This window comes from Diadema setosum, chromosome 21 (genome assembly GCF_964275005.1).
Source record: "Diadema setosum chromosome 21, eeDiaSeto1, whole genome shotgun sequence".
In the NCBI taxonomy this organism is placed as follows: domain Eukaryota; kingdom Metazoa; phylum Echinodermata; class Echinoidea; order Diadematoida; family Diadematidae; genus Diadema; species Diadema setosum.
This window is the reverse complement of record NC_092705.1, coordinates 3,044,710-3,067,948: the sequence shown is the minus strand read 5'-3', so window position 1 is coordinate 3,067,948 and position 23,239 is coordinate 3,044,710. Positions and strand designations below refer to the sequence as shown.

Sequence of the window (23,239 nt, the reverse complement as noted above, 5' to 3'; positions counted from 1 at the left end):
CGTAATCATGGACTTAATTGTCACAATGATAATTTCTAAATCAGATCTCCATTTTCGCCTGATGAAAGGAGTGCCGTGTTGACAGTCCATAATCTAATGATCATGAAAATGCTTGTTGCTTTTCCGGGCTTTACTGGAAAGGCAAGCTAATGATGGCTGCCACCTTCAAGATGGGGAATTGACGATCAGAACACTTTACATCAAGTTGCATCAGAGACAGGTTAAGTATTCGATGCGAATCAAAGACTCGGCAGTAAGTCTTCCTAATGTAGGACCTCATTCTGTTCGGCAACGCTGTGATGACTCCACGCACAAGTGTCAAAGGCAAACGCCCACCAGCACTGATTGGAAAGGCTAACTAGCCACCGTCGCGGCTCGAACGTCGTATCCAAACCCAGATTCATGGTCTACATATCTCCTGCTGCCTTTATTAAGTTTGGATCTCCTCCCCCCCCCCCATGCCAATATTGTGAATTCCAAATAATATTGGAATGCCATTCAAGTTTAATAACCTGTCACAGAACGTGTAACGGAGTTCAGAAGAATACATAGTCTAGTATCTGGAGCACTCCTATGCCATCACAGAAAGTCCGTTTCTAACTCTGATATCAGCAAATTTTTGCTTTTTTTCCAAGTTTAGAATGTTTATGGAATTTAAGGTCCTCTGTAATTGCATGTTGAATATAAATGAACAAACCTGAGCAGTTTTAAACTTGTTAACGATTTATATAGCAGCAGCTTTTATTTTAAAAAAAAGAAGAAAATTAATGATTCATAGTACCCGTAACTTAGTTTTATCAATGAGCACATGGCACATTGCAGTAAATTTTAAAATGCTTGTCAATACTGTTTTCAAGACTTCCAGGACACATAGTTGCATTTTCTTTTCACAAAAACAGCAACAGCAACAAAAAAAGTTGGAATGATTTTAAAGTGATACTACATAATATGGCAAAGTCAACTAAAGAACCATAGTCATCAAATTTCTTACACAGATTTTGCAACAATTTTTCCCAACAACACTGGCTCATTTCTGCTGCTGTTATAGATCAAGATATACATGTATGTACATCGTAATTGAAGTACTGCATACTTTCAAGCTGAGAAATTGATTGTTAATAAAAATCATAGTGTCTGAAGGCGACAACTACATGATCTCCAAGGATACCCGCTGCAATATACATACCCTTCAGGCCAGAAAATATCAGGAATTGGCAAGTAGGCAGACAAACAACAATAATGACAAAATGTGCCCCTCCGCAATATTGGATTTCTGTGCCCCTTATATTTTTTTAATCAAGAAACTCTTTACACACGCATTCCTTCATACGCAGAAGTAGCGGTCGCGTGAACACAAGACCCGTGGTATTTTCGTGCACCCCTGGTTGCGATCGTGGCGGGAAATTGATGGAGCTCCATCGGTTGTGCAATTTAACAAACTTCACAAGTTACGAGTCACACACAACTGCCATATTTTGATTCACAGCTTTTATATTTACATGAATTTGCTTTGTGTCTTTACTTACTTTACACCTGCTATTATTGTTCCTCTGTCTTTTCTAAACCATGCACGCAAAAAAAGAAAGAAAAAAGGTCTTTAATTCTCTACTTTGTTCTTCTCAAACCTCATATCGGTCACACTCGCTCAGTGATCTACACGGTTTGTTGACCGAATGTGAACACAACCCCTGAATCGTTCTTACCATCAAGTTCTCCTGCTTTGTGTTTGTGGATCCACGTAGGCGGAGTGGAGTCGTTATCAAAATCTTAGAGCTGCTTCAGAAAGAAAAAAAAAAGATCTTGCTGTCCTCAATATATTGATTGCTATTAGAGCTACATTTGTATGGATACAATGAATCCATACACTATGCAAATACTGACCTGGTTTTAGTCAATGATTGTGGATGAATACAATGCTGTATATTCAATGTTTATAACACACATATCTCTTCACTTTGAAATATTTTGTTCAAGGAAAGGAGAACCAGCAAAGTGTAAGGCGATGAGCAAATAAACCAGTAAATAAAAAAAAAAACCCACTCCAGAATCATATTGAAAAAAGCCGAAATAAGTATCACACTGCTCTGATTCCCTGGTTTACAGAGATGAGTACACATCGGAGCTTGTCCACAGATGTATTTTGTGCAATGATGCATTCTGTCGCAACACAACCAAACTTTGAACAATGTTCATCCAGGGTCTGAATAGTAATGCCACTAGCACTGAGTTTTTTGTTCGTCTAATACAGAAATTTTTAAAAAGCCAATGGAACTGAAAATGACATCAATGAGACTTCAGAGGAATAGGAGTTAAAGGTCCAGTTTACCTTTGGGAGTGCTGATTTCAAAAATTTTCAAGATATCACATTTGATGCACATGTGTGGGTCTGTTGTATCACAAAACATCCTACCATATACAATTTTTGCAATAAAGCCTATAATATGAGGAGATATCAGTGTTTTTTTCAATAAACCGTAACTGTAGACGGTTTAATCCGGAAACATTTTTATTATAACTATTGTTCACATTTTGTGTATTTAACAACACTTAACATTGATTATACGGATTCAATTTTTTACAGTGGTTGTTTCTAGCCCTAACTCACATTTTAGAACTATTTTGAAGCATTAATATTGGGTTTTTGTTTCATCTGCAAATGGTAAATTAAGGCCTTTAAGAGATACTAGGTAAGGATATAATAGCAAAAAGTGAAAAGAAGTTGTTTAAAGGGGAAGAAGGAGGAGGAGGAGGAGGATGAAGCACAGAAGGAGAGAGATACCAGATGATGAAAATGAAGAGAAAAAATGGGAGGGAAAAAGCAACTACAAGGGAGACACAAAATATGACAAGGAAATATCTTACCATGTCGATGCTGCTTTCACTGGACATATTTTCTGTGCTGATTTCATTCATATTGAAAGAGCTCCTTGTTTACAGTCACAGCAGTTTCGGAAAAAATAAAGAAAAGAAAATATACATATATTTCTAAATATATGTAAAAGTTGTAGCCCTCCGACATTCACTGAAGACTTTACAATTCCTGAGGTCGGGCAGGGTCAATGCGACAGTGCATCACTCTCAAAGTTTGATTGAGGATCCTCCAAGCGGCGCTGATAAATGTGATGTACACCCAGTGGAATTTGAAGTATTTCTCCCTTTGACTAGGAGGCTGGCAAAACAGCGGCTGCAATGTCCATTTCAAATGTGTCGGCCAGCCTCCACACACTCTCGCTGAAAGTCAATGGCATACCAGCTGTTTATACGACGGAGACAAAAGCCACAGTGCTCGAATGCTGCCAGTCAGTCCACCTATTCTCTGCGTCTTCAACCGAGTCTGATCCAATTAGGAATCGAGGCAAATTCATACCAGCCGAGTGGCACGTCGGCAGACTGCGCCGGCTAGATAGCCTGGCTACGTGCACTCCTTCTTCCAACTAATATTAATATGATATTTCTACCGATTCGATCAATGCCAGACGGCGTGACTGGGGATCACGCATTCCTTTCGACGTACTGCCATGAATTTTGCAATCAAATCTAAATGCAGAAATCTGCTCCAAAGCCTGAGCAGCCACTGCGTTGTTACTCGTCGTTGGAAAGACGCACGACCTTCAGTTCCTCAAATGAGCCGCACGCTCTCTTTTCTCTCCCTGGACCAGCTGAATTGGGTCAACTTTGCATCTCCAATTGTCGCCAATCTATCACCGCAACACTCCTCCAAATTTTGTGAAGGAGAGGAATAGATTGATGCGAATGGGAGAGAATCCAATGGTAAATTACTGGCGAGACACGACTTTTATACCCATGCTCGAGTCGGTACTGGCACTGAACTATGCTGCTTGCTATTCCTGGCTGGATAAATCACACACATGTACCAAAACAAAAGAGACTTAACAATGTAAGCACAAATGAAGATTGCCCCATATGTCCTCTGCTTTCAATTCCAGTTGTTTTCTTCTTGCTCGGACACAACAGGAAGCTGCGATCCCTAATCAGCGTTTTCTGCCCCTCCGAATCCCCTGGCGGAGAAGCTGCGTGCAGCTGAAACGTACTACCGGTAATCCATTGAAAGTCTCCAAAACACAATCCCGAGATTGAAATGTGAAGCAACATATGCTGGTACTACGAGTGGTTATTGTTCGCTCTCCGCGTATCCAGGAACTTCAAATTGTCATATGGCCTGCAGCCCCTCAATAATATATCTGCCACCCAAAAATCCCCTTCCCTCTGAGCTATACGGAAAAGCCCTAAATCTCGGACAGAAATTAGTGTTTTCCACTGGGATCAGCTCTCGCACTTGTGCTTATATCCACAGCCCTCACTGTATTGCAGCTCAGCGTTCTTAAGCCAGACAAAGATCCAGTGCAGTATAGCCAAATATCAGATCTCCGCTAAAAATCCTTGATAACTTGTACTTTCACAGCTTACGGAGAAAAAAGATGCACTGTGACTATTTACTTCCATCTGCCCTTTCAGGAAGTAAAGACTTTGCGAAGTTCAACATAAAGAGAGAGAGAAAAAAAAAGATACTTGCCAGTCACAAGTCAAAAGAGAATTCTTATTTCCCCAGGCAAGACTAGAAAAAGAAGTAGGATAGCTGAAAAAGGAAGGGAAAATTTTCCAAAGGTGTAAGGGAAAATCCGCCACTTGCAGTGATACTGGTAGAATCCTAAAGGACGTATTGAAGAATGAGAAATCAATCTGCATGTAAACAGGAGACAATTTTCACGCACAATCCCCCCCCAAAAAATATTTCTCCTGCTCCTGAGTCACCTCAACTGAGGGGAAAGAACCCACACACAACATTCACCTCTTCCACAGACAGATAGGGAAATTAGCTGTCCTCTGAATTTTCTCCTCTAGCAGTGATACGCAGAGCTATCGACTGTCAGAAACACTGACAACTCCGCCGCTAAGCATGCTGCTTTTATCAACTCCCGCTCCTCGACGGCGTACGTATGGCTTTCGAAGCGCCGTAAAGACAGCTGAGGAGAGAGAGAGAGAGGGCACATGGAGAAGGGGGGGGGGATGGAGGGGGAGAGAGAGCAGCAGAGATAACGAACCGGCATGTGACGTTCTGATGACGACACTCTCCAGTCAGGCCTTCTCAATGAGGAGGTCATGTGACCACTCTGCTACTATCAAGGAGGCGGGTACGGCATGATTCTCACAATACCAGCCTCGTTTGGCTTTCCACAGGTCGACTACTTCACCACTCCCACACACACTTTCCTGATCACATCCTGCATTAGAGTGCATGCTTATTTTCTGTCATGGTTAAAGTGTAATTCCCCCAATACATTTTTTTTTTGGCGTGTGTGTGTGTGACAATTTTTTTTATTTTTTTTTTTTGGCAGCTACCTGATTCTACACACAAGTGGGCTTACTTGCAATTTAAAGGAGCAATTCAAATCTCAATTTCAACTTCTATCAATTATAGCTCATTGATGTTACACACTTATGATAAGTTTTGTATGTGTGTTTGTGTGTGTGTGTGTGCTTTTTTTTTTTAAGAATTGATAATGGGTGCAGGCCTGTAAAACCACTTGAATACAAGTTTTATGTTTGATTATATCATACACATGTGATTCTTCAGAATGATGTATTCCTAATTTGTGTTTTACATGATAACAAGAGACCAAGATGAGCTTGTGTAATTATATTTGAGTGACAAGATGAGCTGCGGAGTTAAATGCTCTCGTTAATTTGTTCTTATCATCGTCCATTCTGCATTTACTTCAACCACTTTAAAATAGCAAGCATTAGCTGGACAAACATGCGTCCTTAGCCAGACACATTGATCACTTTGCTTCATTGTCATTTTGTATCTCTCCCCCCCCCCTCCACCCCCACCCCCCCCCACCCCATCCCAACAAATTAGTCTCTCCTCATGCTGATGTGATCAAACATTGTAGGACAGAAGTTTGTTCATCTAAGGCTGCATCTATCAACTTTCCCATGTTTTAAACAGTTTCAATACCAACTATTTAACTAATTTGCTCAACTCATTTGCTTAACTCAATATCCTCAAAATTGCTATAATGCCCTTCTGGTTCTCAGCCCACAATATCATGTGTAGATACATGTACATTATAATATGAAATACTGTATTATCTAGAGATTACCAAGAGATAGAAAGGCCCCATTTTTTTTCTCTCTCTCTTCTTTCTTTCTTTAAAACAACAACGACAGGAAGAGGAAGAAAGACATTGAGAACTTTAGAAGCAGAAGGAGATAGAAGAACAGAGAGATATGAATGGGAAGAAATATCTCTAATGAACTTCCACTCAAATCAGCAACTGGAATATCACTCGATTCTGCCCCCATGGGGTATCACTTCCGAGTACAGCCCATCAGCACTCCCTCACACACGGAGAGGTATAGCTATAGGCTATCGCTCGCCCATTCACTACGAAGACACCTCTATTTTTGGCCCGACAATCCGGAGATCAGGGTCATTGTAATGGCTCACGGGCCCTCAGGATTGCGGTCATGTGACCCACTTCCGCTCCATTCAAGCAGGGTGCCACTCAAGGTAGGGGCTAGCATGGAAATATCGACACAATGCCATTCTTGTATATTTAAAGCAATGTCAACTTATCCACAGCACATGCATATCTAAAATAATATTTGCTGCAAAACAATACATGACATGAAATGCTGATTTAGATACCTTGTACACTGAATCTCTACATTTACTCATGCATTGTGTTTGGGTTGTTTTTTTTTTTTTTTCCAAAGAGTATCAACGCTTCAGTGAGCCATTTACTCTTACTATTTCAGGCACTGAGAATGTTGTCTATGTTTTTTTTTTTTCTTTTTTTTTAATAGGGACAGAAACAACAATAAGTTTTCCCTGTAAACTGATAACTTACAAGTTGAGAAATTCAGCTGTAATAAAATTGTGGGAAAGGGACAAAACGACAGTATAGATGGCATAATCACTGCGATAATACAAAGAATTAGTACAGACTGCACTTCCTGTATAAAGTGAAACAAATAAAATATCCCAGAGGCTTATGAAATATACATACTCAGCTTACAAATTTGATTAGCATATACCGCACTGAATGAAAAGGTGAAATAAAGATAATTTCCACATGTACGTGCAGATTTACTAGAGAAAGCAGGAAAAATCAAGGAGCGTGCTCTCCTGAGAGTAAGTGGAGTAAATCCTTTCATGACAGCACATTAATCTGAGAAGCTTGGCATCCGAGGCAAACCACAAGATCCCGCTCTTAATGTATTCCGCGGGGATTGTAAATGAGTACCGCAAACACTTCCCCCAGCATGTACATGTACTTCAACTCTAAATTTGGACTCTCATCCTCCACATGGAACCAAACGTGCCTCCGAATCCTCCACCCCACCCCACCCCCACCATCCTCCCAAGAGATGGCAACTTTCTCCACATGGAATGTGATTTAAAGGTATTGTTTACCACTGGAAGCAGTGATCAATGCAAAAAGTGTGTGAGTTATCATATTACATGCATTTATGTGTACAGTGTTGTAGGTCAGTTCTATCACAAAACATCCTACCATATGAAATTTTTGCAATATAGCCTAAAATATAAGAGATATCACTGTTTTTCTCAATAAACCATAACTGCAGATGATTCAGTCTAGAAACATTTTTATTATAGCAATTGTTCACATTTTGTATATTTAACAATACCTAACATTAATTACACTGATTAACATTTTTACATTGGTTGTTTGTATCCCTAACTCACATTTTAGAATAAATTAAAAGCACTAAAGATGGGTTATTGTTACATGTGTAAATGGTAAATTATATCCCTCTGGACAATGGGCGTGCTGAATGAATTCATGTAAGTTACTTGATTCAGAACTCAGAATGAAAGACTGGGGCAATTTGAAATGTAGTTCTGAGGACAATTCTTTGCATGGAATCCTTTTTGTCTCGAGTTTTTAATAACTATTTTGGTGAGAAACATTACTAGGTTTTTGGACGAGAAATGATAGTTCTCCAGAAAAATGCTGCGAAAAGAGTCTAAAAGGGTAAAGAAAAATGTCCGGAAGTACAGTCGTCTGTATCATATGACTACAGTGTGTACAAGTTCACATAAAATTGAACTCAATATCTCTCTCTCTCTTTCACACACACACACACACACACACACACACACACACACACACTCACATTCCCACTCCCACTCCCAGACTACTGGGTATATGTGGGGTGAGAGACCGTTGGACGATAGCGATTTGAAACGACTTAACACGTCACAGAAAACCACGGCTTGTTGTGCATCCCCCCCCCCCCCCACCCTTTTTCTCATCTTTTTATTTGCTCGGTCAGTGACCCGCTGCATGAGAACTGGTGCGTTCAGTCCAACGCCCGAGATTGAGAAATCAGTCATCTCTTGAAGGAGGTGATAGAGAGAGGGAGCATCTCGTGTTCGCAGCAGCCAGTCTAATTTGGGCGATATCGCATTGCGAGGCTGAGATACGAACCGCCGCACTTCGTCGAGACGACTTTACCTATCAGCTACAGCCTCTTGAGTGAAGAAGTTCTTGATATCTGAGCAAAAGGCACTTGCAGAGTTGGATAGTTTAACATTATCCACATGTTTCACTCTTCACTGAATGGCAAACAGAAGGGTTTGTGAACTCAATACAGCACACTTCATTTCATGCGTAACAGGAGGATATTATTATCATTATCATTATCATCATTATCATTATTATCATGATTATTATCATTATCATTATCATTATCATTATTGGCATTATCATTATTGTTGTTGCTATCATTATTTTCATCATCATCATTAATATTATTATCATTATTATTATTATTATCATCATCATCATCATCATTATCATCATTATTAATATTATCATTATTATCATTATTCACACCACAGAAATTTCTTGACTGTTATCTCACTTCCGAAACACTTTTTGGAACCTGTTCTGAGTCACCAAGACTTTTTGACACTGATATTATGAAATTACATTCCATACAACTGGTTTCACACACTCCCTGGCTCATTAATAAAACACACAACTCCTGGTACAATAACAGGCACATGTACATGTATGTCTGTACAGTGTATACATGTACATATGAACTGCAGCAGAAGCAGATACAAGAGCAAGCTATTAAAGTTCAATATATTTATTCCCTTCTTGCCTGTTTTAACAGCATTCTTGTACCAGCCATCTCCTGTCAAACGTCTCCAATGAATTTGATGCTGCATAACATTTTGTCTTGGCAAAGCTGATGACATTTTAATGGACTGGCCCTGTTTACTGTTGGGAGCAGTGATTTCAAAAATATTCAAGATATCAAATTTGATGCATACACATGTAGGTCTGTTGTATCACAAAACATCCTACTGTATAATCTTTTTTCTTCACAATAAAGCCTATAACATAAGGAGATATCAGTATTTTTCTCAATAAACCATAACTGTAGACAGTTTAGTCTGGAAACATGTTTTATTATGGCTATTGCTCACATATTGTTTATTTAACAATACTTAACATCATTATACGGATTCAAATTTTTGCAGTGGCTGTTTCTATCCCTTACTCACATTTTAGAACTATTTTAAAGCACTAATGCTGGGTTTTTATTTCATCTGCAAATGGTAGATTATGCCTTTAAATTGTATTCCTTTTTTACTTAACAGCATTCTTGTACCAGTCATCTCCTGTCAAAGGTCTCAAACAAACATTGTTGCATAACACTTTGTCTTGGCAAAATTGAAGAGATAACAGCTAGTGTTAGCATTCATTACTATTTTTGAGGGGATGGGATGATGTACGTTGTATACGGTGTACATTTCCAGAAATGCTGGCTCTATGGTTGCAGTTAATTGGAATGGTCTACCATGACTAAATAAGAGATAATCATACTGTACACCTAGCAGCCAACAACAAAAAGTCATTTTTCCTCACAGTGAGAGCCATTTTAATCACAAACAATTATTACAATCAACACAGTTAGAAGACATTCACCACAAACTCACTCCCCACGATGGATAACTATTACCATGAAATGGATGAAATTGACATGTCAGTACCAGCAGCGTGGAAGATTTCATAAGACAACAGAGTGCATCCAGCTGTGAGTTTGAAAATTGAATATAACAGGAAACTCTTACATCACTACTTTCGTCAATGCCCATATGAACAACAATTAATTTTTCTTTAGATAACTTTTTCCCCCCATAGAGAAGTCACAATCTTGGGAGAAAAAAAAAACCCACACCACTTCATGAGACCGCTGTAAAGTAAAGCATCCAAGACTGGGAATGTATGATATTACCTGAAAATGTCTAGAATCGAGATACTCTTACATTCTCCACAGAATTCATACATGCTTGGAATATCCAATTTCAGTGTGCAGAAGGTTTACAACGTGGTATCAGGTTGAACAAAAAGAGAAGTGGTTTTTCATTCCTACCAGTATCATTGCCTTCCCACAAGCAATTTGCAGTTTAAACCACATGAAAACAAAAACTATATAACAACACACGCACACACACACACACACACACACACACACACACACACACATACACACATACATACAACAACCTTGAAATCAACTGCGTTTGGTGAAGGGCCTCCAGGCACATCTGTCTATGTATTGATGTCTGTCTATATTTATTTCACTTTTCGATGAAAAGGCTTGAAAAATTATCTGTTTACCACTATGAAAAGTTTGAATATATTATATGAATATCTCATTACTATCTTCACTTTCAAAAAAAAAAAGAGGAAAAATAATAAAACTTTCTGTTGAGCTCAGCAAAACTCAGGTATTGAATGTCTGGAAACTTGAGCGGCCTGGAAAATGACCAACGTGAACATTATCAAATGGAATAGATGATATATTAATTAATTTAGAAGATATGTCATCTTTGCATGCATGTGTGTGGGGGTGGGGAGGGGTGTACACACATGTGTGTGTGAGTGTGGGTGTGTGTGTAAACACTCATTTGCTCTTTGGAAATGTCAAATGATTTTTACTGGAAAAAGAAGAACAAAATTGTTGAGGCTTGAAATATTCTCCAGTCCTGATTCGAAAAAAAATATAAAAAAAAATAAAAAAATAAAAATAAAAATAAACTTATCAAATATATGGCGTATACAGTATAAAAATCGACTATGAGTTCAAATTATCCTGAAATCACACAATCATCAATAGTGTTCTTCAAATGAACAGGTCTTGAGTTTCTTCTTGAAAATGTCAATAGAGGTGGAGTACTGAATATGAGTAGGAAGGACGTTCTGGAGAAGGGGGGGGGGGTGCACAAACGGAAAAAGCGTCATCACCATGACGGTCGTAAGTGCGAGGACCGAGTGTAAGCTAAGCTGTAGACGATGATCTGATATTTATGCATGTACAATGTAGCCGGTTAGGGGTAAAAAAATGAGGCAAAAAATACAAAATATATGGAGTTTGCCATATTTGATTTGAAACATGAATTCCCTGTTGGATTCCTCTCAATTCAAACAGACCCAGACAAAATGTGCAGCTAGCTACATCTGTAGCTACGACACCTGTTGTTTTATCATAGCCAATATTACATCGCCCCTAGAATATCAGGCTGAGTACATGCACATGCATTGCGGTGGCAAGATATCTTATGATATCCGCGACTGTTCAGATTGTCGACGGAGTCTGAACGGCACGCTCAAACGTCGGCATTTGAAATGTTGCGGCATTTGAGTACATGTTGCGATACTTCCTTGTGAGAACACGTCTTCTGGTCAGTTTGCCTCCCAGGGTTCAAGCACCAGGCACGCATATCACCGAGCACCCATCTCGGAGTAGAGAAAAGTGCATTCCCTCCTTTCACCATCTCCTTTCTTTCTTCCCCCCCCCCCCCAACCCCTTCCCCTTCAATTCTGCCTCTATATCCTGGTTCTGATTCTATTTCAACCGTCCACTTCCACCGTGTTTGTCCCGACAACTTTCATCATTCTCCTGGACCCTCGGCAAACACTTTCCTCAACAAATAACCCCCTGTCCCGCTCCTGACTTTCGCTCTATTTCGTGATGTATCTTTTTCTAACAGACTTTTTCGGTGTGTGTGTGTGTGTGTGTGTGTGTCTCTATCTCACACTATCTCACTATCTCTCTTATTCTGTTTCTTTCATGTCTGATCTCTCGGTATTTGTCTCTTTCTCGGTGTCCTACTCTATCTCTGCTTCTTCTTTTTTTTTCTCTCTCTCATCCTCACCGGCATCAATCTCCTCTTTCTCTTGTCTGCTTCTCTCTGTCTCGTGTGTTTCATTCCCTCTCTCCTCTCTTCTTCTTCTCCTGCATTTGTTTCTAATCATCTCTAATTCTGTCCTACTCTTTCTCTATCTACATCTCCCCCTCCCTCTCTCCATATATTTCTCACTCTCTCACATTATATATCTCTCTCTCTCACTTAATATGTTTCCCTCATTGCCTATCTCTCCCTCCTATATATATATATCTCTTTTTGAAACATCCTTAAGGGGCCCCGTGCTTCAGGTGGCCTAGTTTACCCCCTGGAACCAGGCTTGTTCTGCTCTCTTTCTCTCATACAAAGTGTCTTGGTTTAGAAAATTTTGGGAAAGCACAGCCACATGAGCGGTAAAGCAGGTTGGAAAAAAAAAAAAACTACCACAGAAATCAGGATTCACTGAGATTTTTCTCTTGCTAGCTTCCACGCAGAGGGAGAAATGTTTGCTAATACTCAGCTGCTAACTTCTCTGACTACGGAGTCTTTAGCCTGTCTATCAAGAGCTCTGTTTATCTGTTGGTCTATAGATCTGTCTGGTACGAATTTTTTTTTTTCTACTCTCTTTAATCTCTCTTGCTATCTCTTTCTTTGAGAAGCAGACAAATTTCAAGTCTGTGCAACGGTCAACAAATTTGATGTGCTTTCCCAACTTTCTCAGCAAACACTCCCCACAAAAGGACAATTTTATAACCTCTACTCGCATCTCCGTCCTTTAGAGTGGCAAGAGAGTTTGGAGTAAAAACATGTCAACCTATGAGAGATTGTTACTGACTGCCTGCTGTGTCCAGATTGCATGAAAAGTGGCTTTAACAATTTGGGTGGGGTGGTGGGGGGGGGGGGAGGGTGGTAGGAGATGATGATCACTTTGCAGGTTTTTCTCTCTATCATCTGCATTTTTTTTTTCTTTTTTGGCCACCACCCCCCCCCCCCCCCCCGGTAACGAGTGTGGAAAGGAACTTTGCAATGATTTCCGAGTAACAAAGAGGAAGAATTGAGGCCTTGATGTAAGGGTGTTCATTAATTCACTCCTTTTCTATTTGCCAGTTTTGAACACCATAGCTGTCCTGACGTGTTATTCTGTGTCCGCCCACTCCCTTCCCTTACTCTTCTCTCTCATCCTCTCCCATTCTCTCTCCCTTTCTCTCTTTCCCTGTCCTTTTAATTTCGACACAAACCAATATTATAGCTGGATATCATAGTTGGATATGTAATTACACTGTATTATTGAACTAAACCATCATAACAACCTCCACTGGGGCATCTGTGATAATTTTCACATCAAATACATCCCCTGTTGCCTGCGATAAGTGAGTCTGAGTGCTTTTTCCATTGAATTCCCTGCTTAAAGGGATGGTACAGTATTGGTGGAGATGAGAATTGGGCTTTTAACTTTTTGCGAGATACCAAGAAAACAATTATGATATAGTACAGAGCATACCATTTTTAGAGGAATTCAAAGGTTATTTGATGAAAATCGGGTTTGGAATGACTGACACATCCAAAAACAAAGTAAAACAAAGCGATCGTAATTAAGTGTGGGTCCCACACTTTATTAGAATCGCTCTTTTTGGATATCTCAGCCATTTCAAAACCAATTTTCATCAAATAAATGTTGAATTCCTCATAGAATTAAATGCTCTTTCATATTTCATAAGAGGTTTCTCATTATCTCACCAAAAAATGTTAGAAACCTGAAATTAGATCTCAACCAAAACTGTACAATCCCTTTAAGCGCCAACGCCTTCTCCATTTCACGCAACAGTTCCCACTTTCTTTCGCTCCTATAAGACGCTCTTTTCCAACCTCGTTCCCCCCCCCCCCCCCCCCCCGAACAGCAATCACGTCAAACTCGTACCTATCGAAGGCCTTCATCCCTTAAATACCTTGGATTCAACAGAATCATTACAGTGATGTCAACATCATCTCCAATTCCACGAACAACACCCACTCTCATAGTCACGCCAAACACTGGTGTTCATCAGAACGATGATATCGTGTGCAACCTAAAAGAGGCAGAGAAGCAGAAGGATGAATAAAAACAGCAACAATAATATGACAGAGAACTGCTATCAAAATAGGGGCAGGAAGGGATGTGGAGCATGAGAACGATAGCAGTGAGAAGTGAAAGGAGTGACAAGGAAACTGAAGAAAAATAAGAAGGTTAAGGAAAAGCAGAAGAAATCCACAGTTTAAGGTTACCAATGCAAAAAGACCAAATGAGCATGAATGCCTTTACTCAACACAGCCCCAAAAGTCTATACATACAGGGTTGTACCAACTGAAATGTTTTGACAATTTTCATTTCATACCCTGTTGGTGATCCTCCTCCTATAAGATCGTCCCCCCTCCCTGCGCCCCTTACCCCATTTCCAACACTTCATCTCGAGAACCAACATCCTTCCGTACTCGTGAGCATTCTGTTGACACTGCACCTGAGCCAGCCACTCGAGCTAAATGGGTGAAAATGACTTTCCATTCAACAGACATTACACCACGTTCTTGTGATACTATGAACTCGTATCTCACAGCATGTTCTTTTGCTCCCCCCCCCCCCCAACCAGGCTATTCACAGCATTCATTACCATTAACCCCTTTACCTTACATCACGTCCTTACTTCCCCCATGCTGTTCATAGGATCGATTCCATTAGCTCTTGCATCTTACATCATGTTTTTGTGATATCATCGAACCTTGAACCTTAATGATGTTCTTGCCCCCCTCCATGGTGTTCATATGATTGATCCCATTAACACTTGCACTTAACATCAAATTCTCGTGATACCAGTAATCCTCGCACCTCATGCTCTAACCCCCATCCCCATGTTATCCATAGAATTGATAATGTTAACTCCTGTGCCGTACATCACATTCATGTGATTGCACCATTAACCTTTGCACCTCACGTCATGTCCTCACCCCAAATATTGTTTATAAGATCGATATCGTTAAACCTTGCACTTAACTTTATGCTCTTGTGATACCAGCAACCCTTGCACCTCAAGATCTTACCCCCCCCCCACCGATGTTGTTCATAGGATCGATGTCATTAACAGGGGCAGATCCAGGAATTCCGTAAAGGGGAGGAGTCTTTATAAGAATTAAAGGAGGCACACGCCAGGTGTGCCCCCCCCCCCCCCCCCCCGGATCAGCAACTGATTAATCCTTGTGCTATACTGCATGCTCTTGTTGCCCTCCCCCATGCTATTAATAAGATTAATACAGTTAGCTCTCACACCATACATTATGTTCTGATACCATCAATCTTATATCATGTTCTTGGTTCCCCCCCCCCCTTCCAATGGTGTTCAATGTTCCCAATACCTGCCTAAAAATGTATGGGGATAGAGCCTTTTCTTCTGTTGCGCCACATCTGTGGAACTCTCTACCAGCCCCGCTTCAGAATTGCAACAGCCTCAATACCTTCAAATCTGAACTGAAGACCTATCTTTTCCAGCAACTTTGTGAATGATGTGTGACACATTGTGGGAGCTGGGTGCCTTTGAATGTTTCTGCAGACAAATGGTGCTATATAAATGCTTTTCATCATCATCATCATCATCATCATCATCATCATCATCATCATCATCATCATTGGATTTACCCCCCCCCCCCCATTGTTCCCAGGATTGATACTATTAGCTTTTGCACCTTAATTCATGTTCTTGTGATACCATTAACCTTTGCACCTCACTTAAAGTTCTTGTTCCCCCCCCCCCCCTCCCCATAGTATTCACCGGATGGATACAATAACTCTTGCACCTTAAAGGTCCTGTTTACCTTTGGAAGCACTTTGGGAATAGTGATTTTAAAAATGTTCAAGATATTACATTTCATGCATATATGTGTTGGTCTGTTGTACCACAAAACATCCTACCATAAAACATTTTTGCAATAAAACCTAAAATACACGGAGATATCACTATTTTTCTCATTAAACTATAACTATAGACAATTTAGTCTGGAAACCTTTTTATAATAACTATTGTTCACATTTTGTATATTTAACAATACTTAAAATCAATTATACTGGTTCAAATTTTTATATTGGTTGTTTCTATCCCCAACTCACATTCTAGAACTATTTTGAAGCACTAATGCTGTTTTTGGTTTCATCTGCAAATTGTAAATTATGTCTTTAAATCACAGCCTTGTGATGTCATCAAACTTTGCACCTCACGATATATTCTCACTTCTCAACAGTGTTCATGGGATTGACACATTGCACCTTTAATACATCACATTCTCCCCCTCTGCCACATTGCATTCAATCATTATATCTTGCACCTTGCATCTTCTTCTTGAAGAACAGTACTGAGGAATACAGATTCTATTTGACCTCTCCTTCATTTTCTCGGACTGCTTGAAGTATCCTCTTGTTCCTTCTCCAAGACAAAGCAGCTCAGAGCCTGCGATGGGAACCATCCCTAGTGACTTTGTCACTGACTGCTTTGATGTGTTTATGCCATTCCAGTCATCATCTTCCAGATTGGATGTCCACATTCTGAACGAGAGCCCTCGCTCAACAAGTCCACAAAATTGAGGTTTATTCCATCGTATCTTTGACGCAACACTCTTGTCAAAAAGAAAAAAAGAGAGAGAGAGAGAGAGAAGAGATAAATGGATGATGCTCAACGTGGCCCGCTGGGATGACCCACTTTAGATCTGTTACCACTCGTCATCCTCCACTTCTATTTCTGGTCGGGTATTAATCTTAATTGAGTGCATCTCCACCACTTTAAGAAAAAAAAAAAGAAAATGGGAGAAAAAGAACAAAAAATCACAGAATTCCAGAAAGCTTTCCAGTGAGGGAAAGGACAATGTTACGCGAGTCAAAGTTTCACGTTGACGTCAAGTAATGGAATCTGTGCGAAGGGTACTGGAAAGGGGGTGCCATCTCTCGCTTGGCACCTGTGAAGACCCAAGACGCCACTCGGCACTCGGGTAAAGACAGAGACGTTAACTCATTCACACATTCAGCTGCTTTTACCTAAAAACACGCTCAAATTTCTGTTTTTGTTGTTTCTTCATGAATAGCAACATGTGGATCATTGGCCCTGCTGTAGTTTTTTTTTTTTCTGGAAGGCAGAATACAGATGAACAGATGGCCTTCCTGTTGATTTTCATGACAGATGTTTACTCAACAGGATTATCTCAATTCAAAAACACACTATGTGTACAGGTACTTTTTATAGAACAGCTCCCTGCTTTAATTATCCCTAGCATTAGGATCACTGATTCAACTTCCAAGTTGGACGGCATGAGTGACAAGCATCATCAGCAATATAATTCGAAAGGTTGTAAAGACAGACATATACTATCTGTACACCTCAAATTCTGTGACAAGCAGATAATAAGGAGCAGAATCCATGCTGGAAACCATGAAGCGTTTAGCAAACATCGTCCTGACAACAGCAGACCAGGAGACATCAATAAAAACACAAAACAAACAAACAAAAAACCCTCAGTGAGTCAGATGTAAAGACTGACCTTTTACTCAAACAATGCCAACATAATCAAGATCATTGGCATGGGGGGAAGGAGGGGTGGGGAAGGCAGGTACTGATTGCTAGTGGAAACAACAATCAGATGTAAATGCACACTTAACATCTATTTTCAGGAGCGCTCTGACCATAACAAATATATGCTGTAGGATCTGTATGTCAAGTACAATACAATATCCTCCCTCGACAACACTGACCACCGTACCTAAAAATATGGCATTTTTCAGAAAACAAAAATCAGAAGGGTTGTTTTTTACTCTCTCGCTGTAGAAGCGATGGAGTATTATAGAGTGAGAAATGAATGGCAGAGGTGTAAATTGATGCAGTATGAGAAATCTAAAGGCTTGAATCTCACTTCTTTGCACTCTATTGCCATGGCAGGAGCGAGTATTCACCATCAGTCACATACATGGTACATGTAAGTAGTTACAAAAACAGGTAGACTCACAAGTACATAGCCATACAGAAAGATGGGGGTGGGGGTGGGGGAGGGAAGGGGAGGGGGGTATGGCCAAACCCCTGCCTTCTTTTTTTGTTATGACAAAGGAAAATCAGCCACACACTTAATGTGACTGAGGGATAAAGATGCCATAAGAAATTTTAGTCATTGATGTCCCCTATACGAAAAATGGGCTCCTAGGAAACCCACTGGTTCAATATAATTTGAACTGTTTCCATCAAAAGAGTATCCAAGATGAGGTTGGTTAACATTTTTCAAAGAAAATGCACAATGCATCTCTCAAAAGAATACTTTATGTTGCTTTTAAGACCTAGATTGCATATACGTATTCAGAGATATGCCACATCTAGTAGCTAAATTCATACTATTTCAAGAACATAGAATATGATTATAGCATATATTTCAAGAAGTAAACACTATAGCTGAAAAAATGGATGTGCTTTTGAGGAGTTTCTTGGACATGGAGAGTAATGCCAGCAAGGGGGGGGGGGTATTTCATAAACCTGTTCTTAAAGTTACGAATGACTTAAGAACGACTGTTGATCAGTTCTGATGTGCTAAACTTATCAGAATTTCCATAATTCAGCACAAGAACTGATCGCCAGTCGTTCTTAAATCGTTTGTAACTTACAAGAACAGCTTTATGAAACATACCCTGATCTAATGAAGATGTCGAGTTTGCGCCATTCTTTGGCTGCTCCTGTTCTTGTGGTACCTTGCACTCATCCTAACCATCGAAGGTCAATGTCCTTTTGGTACTCAACATTAAGAATTCCACTTTAATAGGAAGCGAGAAAAAGGGGGGGGGGGGGAGAGAAGGAGAGAGGAAGTCGGGACGGAGAGAGAGAGAGAGAGACCACTCCAGTATGTATTACTTTAACACTTTTCGTGGACACAATAATTTGGTCTCCCACACCATGTGGAGAATATACAATGTATGTTCTATCAGTATATCCTCTCCCCACAAACTTGTAGTCTGTACACGTCTGTCTCTCAGACATCTTTTGTCTGCACAGATGGCAGATTTGGGGCAAGAATCTAATACATTTTGGCAAGTGTATAATACATATGGGCAAGTATAATATACATGATATTTGTGGGCAAGTATGAAAGACATTTTGGGCTATCAAAAAGAGCTGGGGCAAGTACTAATACAGTAAGGCAAGTCTACAATACATTTGGGCAAGCATCAAATACATTTGATAATCAATCATACCTACGTTTTTTCTTTGTTGGACAGACAGAGCAAATGCTACTTCATTAATTTCAAAAAGTTTGTGTAGCAGCTTTAACTCTTTTTTTTTTCTTGTTTAAATCATCTTTAGAAAACCTATAGTCCATGTACTATAGTTTATACTTTTCTTATCTATCGTTCTACATATGTGACATCATACACTGTAGTAGTCTTCTCATCCAGCACTGACTTCACAGGAACTTTAAAAATGTACAATTTTTGAACGGTTTGCCTGATTTTCCTCAAACTTTCAGAAATGTGTTCTACTACATGTAGTATTGATGCAAGTCCTTGTGGCAATTTGAGACATAGAAGAAGAAGAAACAAAGAATGCACTGCAAACTGAAATCTGATAGAAAGCATTCTCAAATGAAGTGCAGCTATTTCTGTGGAGATCTTGTGCAAACATACACTACTCAAATTTCCAGAAGAAACCATTTTTTTTCCTTTTGTACATTAATCTAGCAGTGCTGATGGATGGAGAGGTGTTTAATCAGAGACAATTCACAGTTTGGTACGTGACTTCACACCAGAATTACGCATCAGTAGCTTTTACCTCTGCATGCAAAAAAAAAAAAAGAAAAAAAAAAGAAAAAGAAAGAAAGAAAGATAGAAAGACAAAACCTAGTGGTAAGCAAAAACTTGACCTCAAATCCACAAAATCTCATTTGTATGTTAATGAGAGGGGCAGCTGAGAGCCAGTATCAGCATTCTATCCAGTAATGAAGAAAGGGTAACTGCTTCTTTTCTTTCTTTTTTTTTTCGATGTTGTTGAAAACAAAACTGGGTTGGGTAGTATCAAAGGCAATGACTGTTCCCAGTTATTGGAGAAGGAAAAAAAACACAAGTAGAATTATTGCTCAAACATGGGGTAAATCAAGAAGCCAGATATTTCATCCTGTTCTTCATTTGTTAAACTTGTAGTATTTGAGTCAAAACACGGTTTGTTTCATCTTTTTTTACCACTAATAGAGAGAGAGCAAACTTAGAAAAAAAAAATATTTGAAGCCATCCCCTTTAGAAAACATCTGGCAACAAAACGCACTTTTCCTTGATTCTGTTCAACATATCAAATATGCATGGATTTTATACACTGCCATCTCTGTTGAGGGGAAAATTGTGTTAAATCCTCTCAATAAATACCTACCTCAGCTTACACATCATTCATCTATCTTTTAGGCTTCACCATGATTGTCATTTACTGCAAATAATAAATGCTGCCTACTTACAGTCAATACAAGCTTCAAAGAAGATGTATTGGACTCTTGGAGACAAACAGATTAACACAATCAGATTCTAAGACATGCCATTGCCTTTTTCACCTTAAATTGGTACTCCCATCATCTACCAAAAAAAAAAAAAAAAAAAGAAAAATATCCCTGCTTTGTGGTAAAAAGATAGATAGGGAAGAAGCATACACCAAGAATATATGGATGATGTGGCTTTGCGAGAAGACAGATGGTGTGATTATCTTGTTTTTCACTCCGCCTCAGCCTGCTTGATGGTCAAACATAAAGGGGGGATTGAAGGAGATTGGGAAGGGGGAAGGTGATGGGAGAATCTGACCTTGTGGAAATCTCTCCTCGTTTTCACACGTACCGAGTGTGCTTGATTTGAAACACGCACGCTTGTAATGATGCATCACCAGAATCGTGATTCAAATGACAGTATTCTTGCCGTGTGAATGCAAACTGGAATCGCGGAGGGTGATTTGAATCCAAATTCCAATCGTGCTGCAAATGACAGTCTGCATGAGATGTTTTCCAATCATCATCCGCCAGAATTACGGAACAAGCAGTCTTGGGAATGGATTGACCTTCAAAATCGTGTTTTGGGGGCGGGGCGTACAGTGACCTCTCAACTGCTTGCTGCAGAAAAACTGCACTCCTCAAATGCTTGCATTGCAGTCAAAGTACGGGTTACTTTTCAATAGTGATTGACAGAAATCCACGAAGCCATCCTCAGTTGTGTGAATGGACGATAACAGGAATTGTAATTCCAGTTGTGCTTGAAATTCAGCATTATGATTGCATTTTTTTATACGTGTGAAAACGAACTCTGTTTGAAACAGAGTTGGGTGCCACAAAATAAGGTTAAGGTGGGAGGAGGTGAGGTGAGAGGCTATTCTAAACATGTAGAATTCCCTGCCTCAGACAAAGCTAACTTAACTCTTTGCATGTCATCTTCACACGTCGGACTCAGTCCACGGCTCGCCAACTTTGCATATTTTGTTCAAACGCACAACCACGCATAAGCTAATCCATAAGTCGCAATATGCCACAGCACTTTGCAAGTGTCACAGCCCTAGGCTTGTCAAAGAATTGGCAGCAAATAAAAGTTGCAATTCTCTCCACAAATTTGCTGCACCGCATTTCCAGCATGAACTCTTCTCCAAAAAGTTTGATGGCTTTGAAAATCAGAATGCTTTCAAAAAGTGTTCATGACTTGTAGTCTCAGAATGATGTGACACACATGGAGGGGGAGGGGTTACACTGTTGCATATAAAGAGTTTTTCAAAGAGTGAAGGGACAGGGAAATAGGGAGAAAGGAGGGGTGAGGGTGATTCTACACTCATAAAAAGGTGTTTGAGACAAAACTTACAAGAGAAAGTGATGAAGAAGGGTTAACTGGAGAGAATAGTGTGGGGGCGATGGGAGATTCTGACCTCTTAGGTAATTAATGTTTAAAAGTTAATGCTAGCATAAGGATGAAAAAGCACGTGGGATCGTGGGCGGGGGAAGGGGGATGGTGATTAGGGGTTGGGGTTAGATTCTGACCTCGTAGAAATCCCTGTTTGAGGTAGAGCGGAGTGCACTGATCCAGTCCTCCATCTCCTTACGACTGTAGGCACATAGGATGAGAGTGCGGAATGGTGTGATGACCTAGAACGAAGGGAGAGATGATGCGTGGATGCGGTTACCCATGACGACCAGCATCTCTGGCCAATGACACCCATAATCCCGCTGCCAGATTTTCTTTTCTTTTCTTTTATGTAGATTGCAGAGTTCTTTAAGAACATGGGGATTATTGTCAGTAAGGATACTCTTTACATTTGCACTTTTTTATATGAAGAACACGAACCATCTACTGTGTGCAGAGCACACAAACCTAATCCAATCTCTTGAAAAATACCTTGATCTCCTAGGATACAAAAGTCAAGCGTAGAAAAGAACTCTGATTACAATATGACTACTCTAATCAAATCCTGTCATATTCAACTGAACAAATGGGTGGTGTTGTATTATTATCTTACATGCACAGGCTATCTAAACAAGATATCCATTTTCAGGTGAGCTGCAGAAAACTAAAATGCAATCTGTTCTAAAAGAAAAAGGTTATATAACTCAAGAACTTAAAATCTCTACATCTTTATGTGAACATGACATGTGAAAAGGAACCTCAAATCAATTGAAGAATAGCCTAATTTGGCAAAGAGGGGAGGGTAGGGGAGACAAGGATAAAAGAGAAGAGAGTAAACATTTTCCAAAACTTACCCTGAAACTATTGTTGACATTTTTGGTACTGTTCTCAGCGACGCTTACATCGGTTAAGTCAACCTCTTCAAATATTTCAGACTGCAATGTGAGAAAGGAGACATGAATATGATTATGACAGTAATAAAGGAAATGAAGCAGAAAAACAAAGATTGCTGGCCTAATGAGCTTCTTTTTTACATCTATATATAACAGACTGTATTAAAGGTGTCAGAAATGCATTCTTTAGCCTATATTGTAGAATGAAGTCATATGCATGAAATTCAGTGAGACACAAATGCTTGAAGCAAG

The 23,239-nt window shown here is 39.7% G+C and overlaps 1 protein-coding gene across 1 annotated transcript in view; it reads right to left on the bottom strand.

Annotated features, from left to right (window-relative positions):
- The window catches only part of LOC140244219 (diacylglycerol kinase delta-like), a 94,311-nt gene extending 71,314 nt beyond the window's left edge, over window positions 1–22,997 (bottom strand). Inside the window, exons 1-2 of the mRNA XM_072323855.1 lie at window positions 22,949–22,997; window positions 22,232–22,336 (exon numbers count right to left, since the gene is read on the bottom strand). Of these exons, the coding sequence (XP_072179956.1) occupies window positions 22,232–22,285 (54 nt within the window). The 5' untranslated portion in view covers window positions 22,286–22,336; window positions 22,949–22,997. The remainder of the gene's footprint in view (window positions 1–22,231; window positions 22,337–22,948) is intronic.
- Window positions 22,998–23,239: the final 242 nt, after the last annotated feature.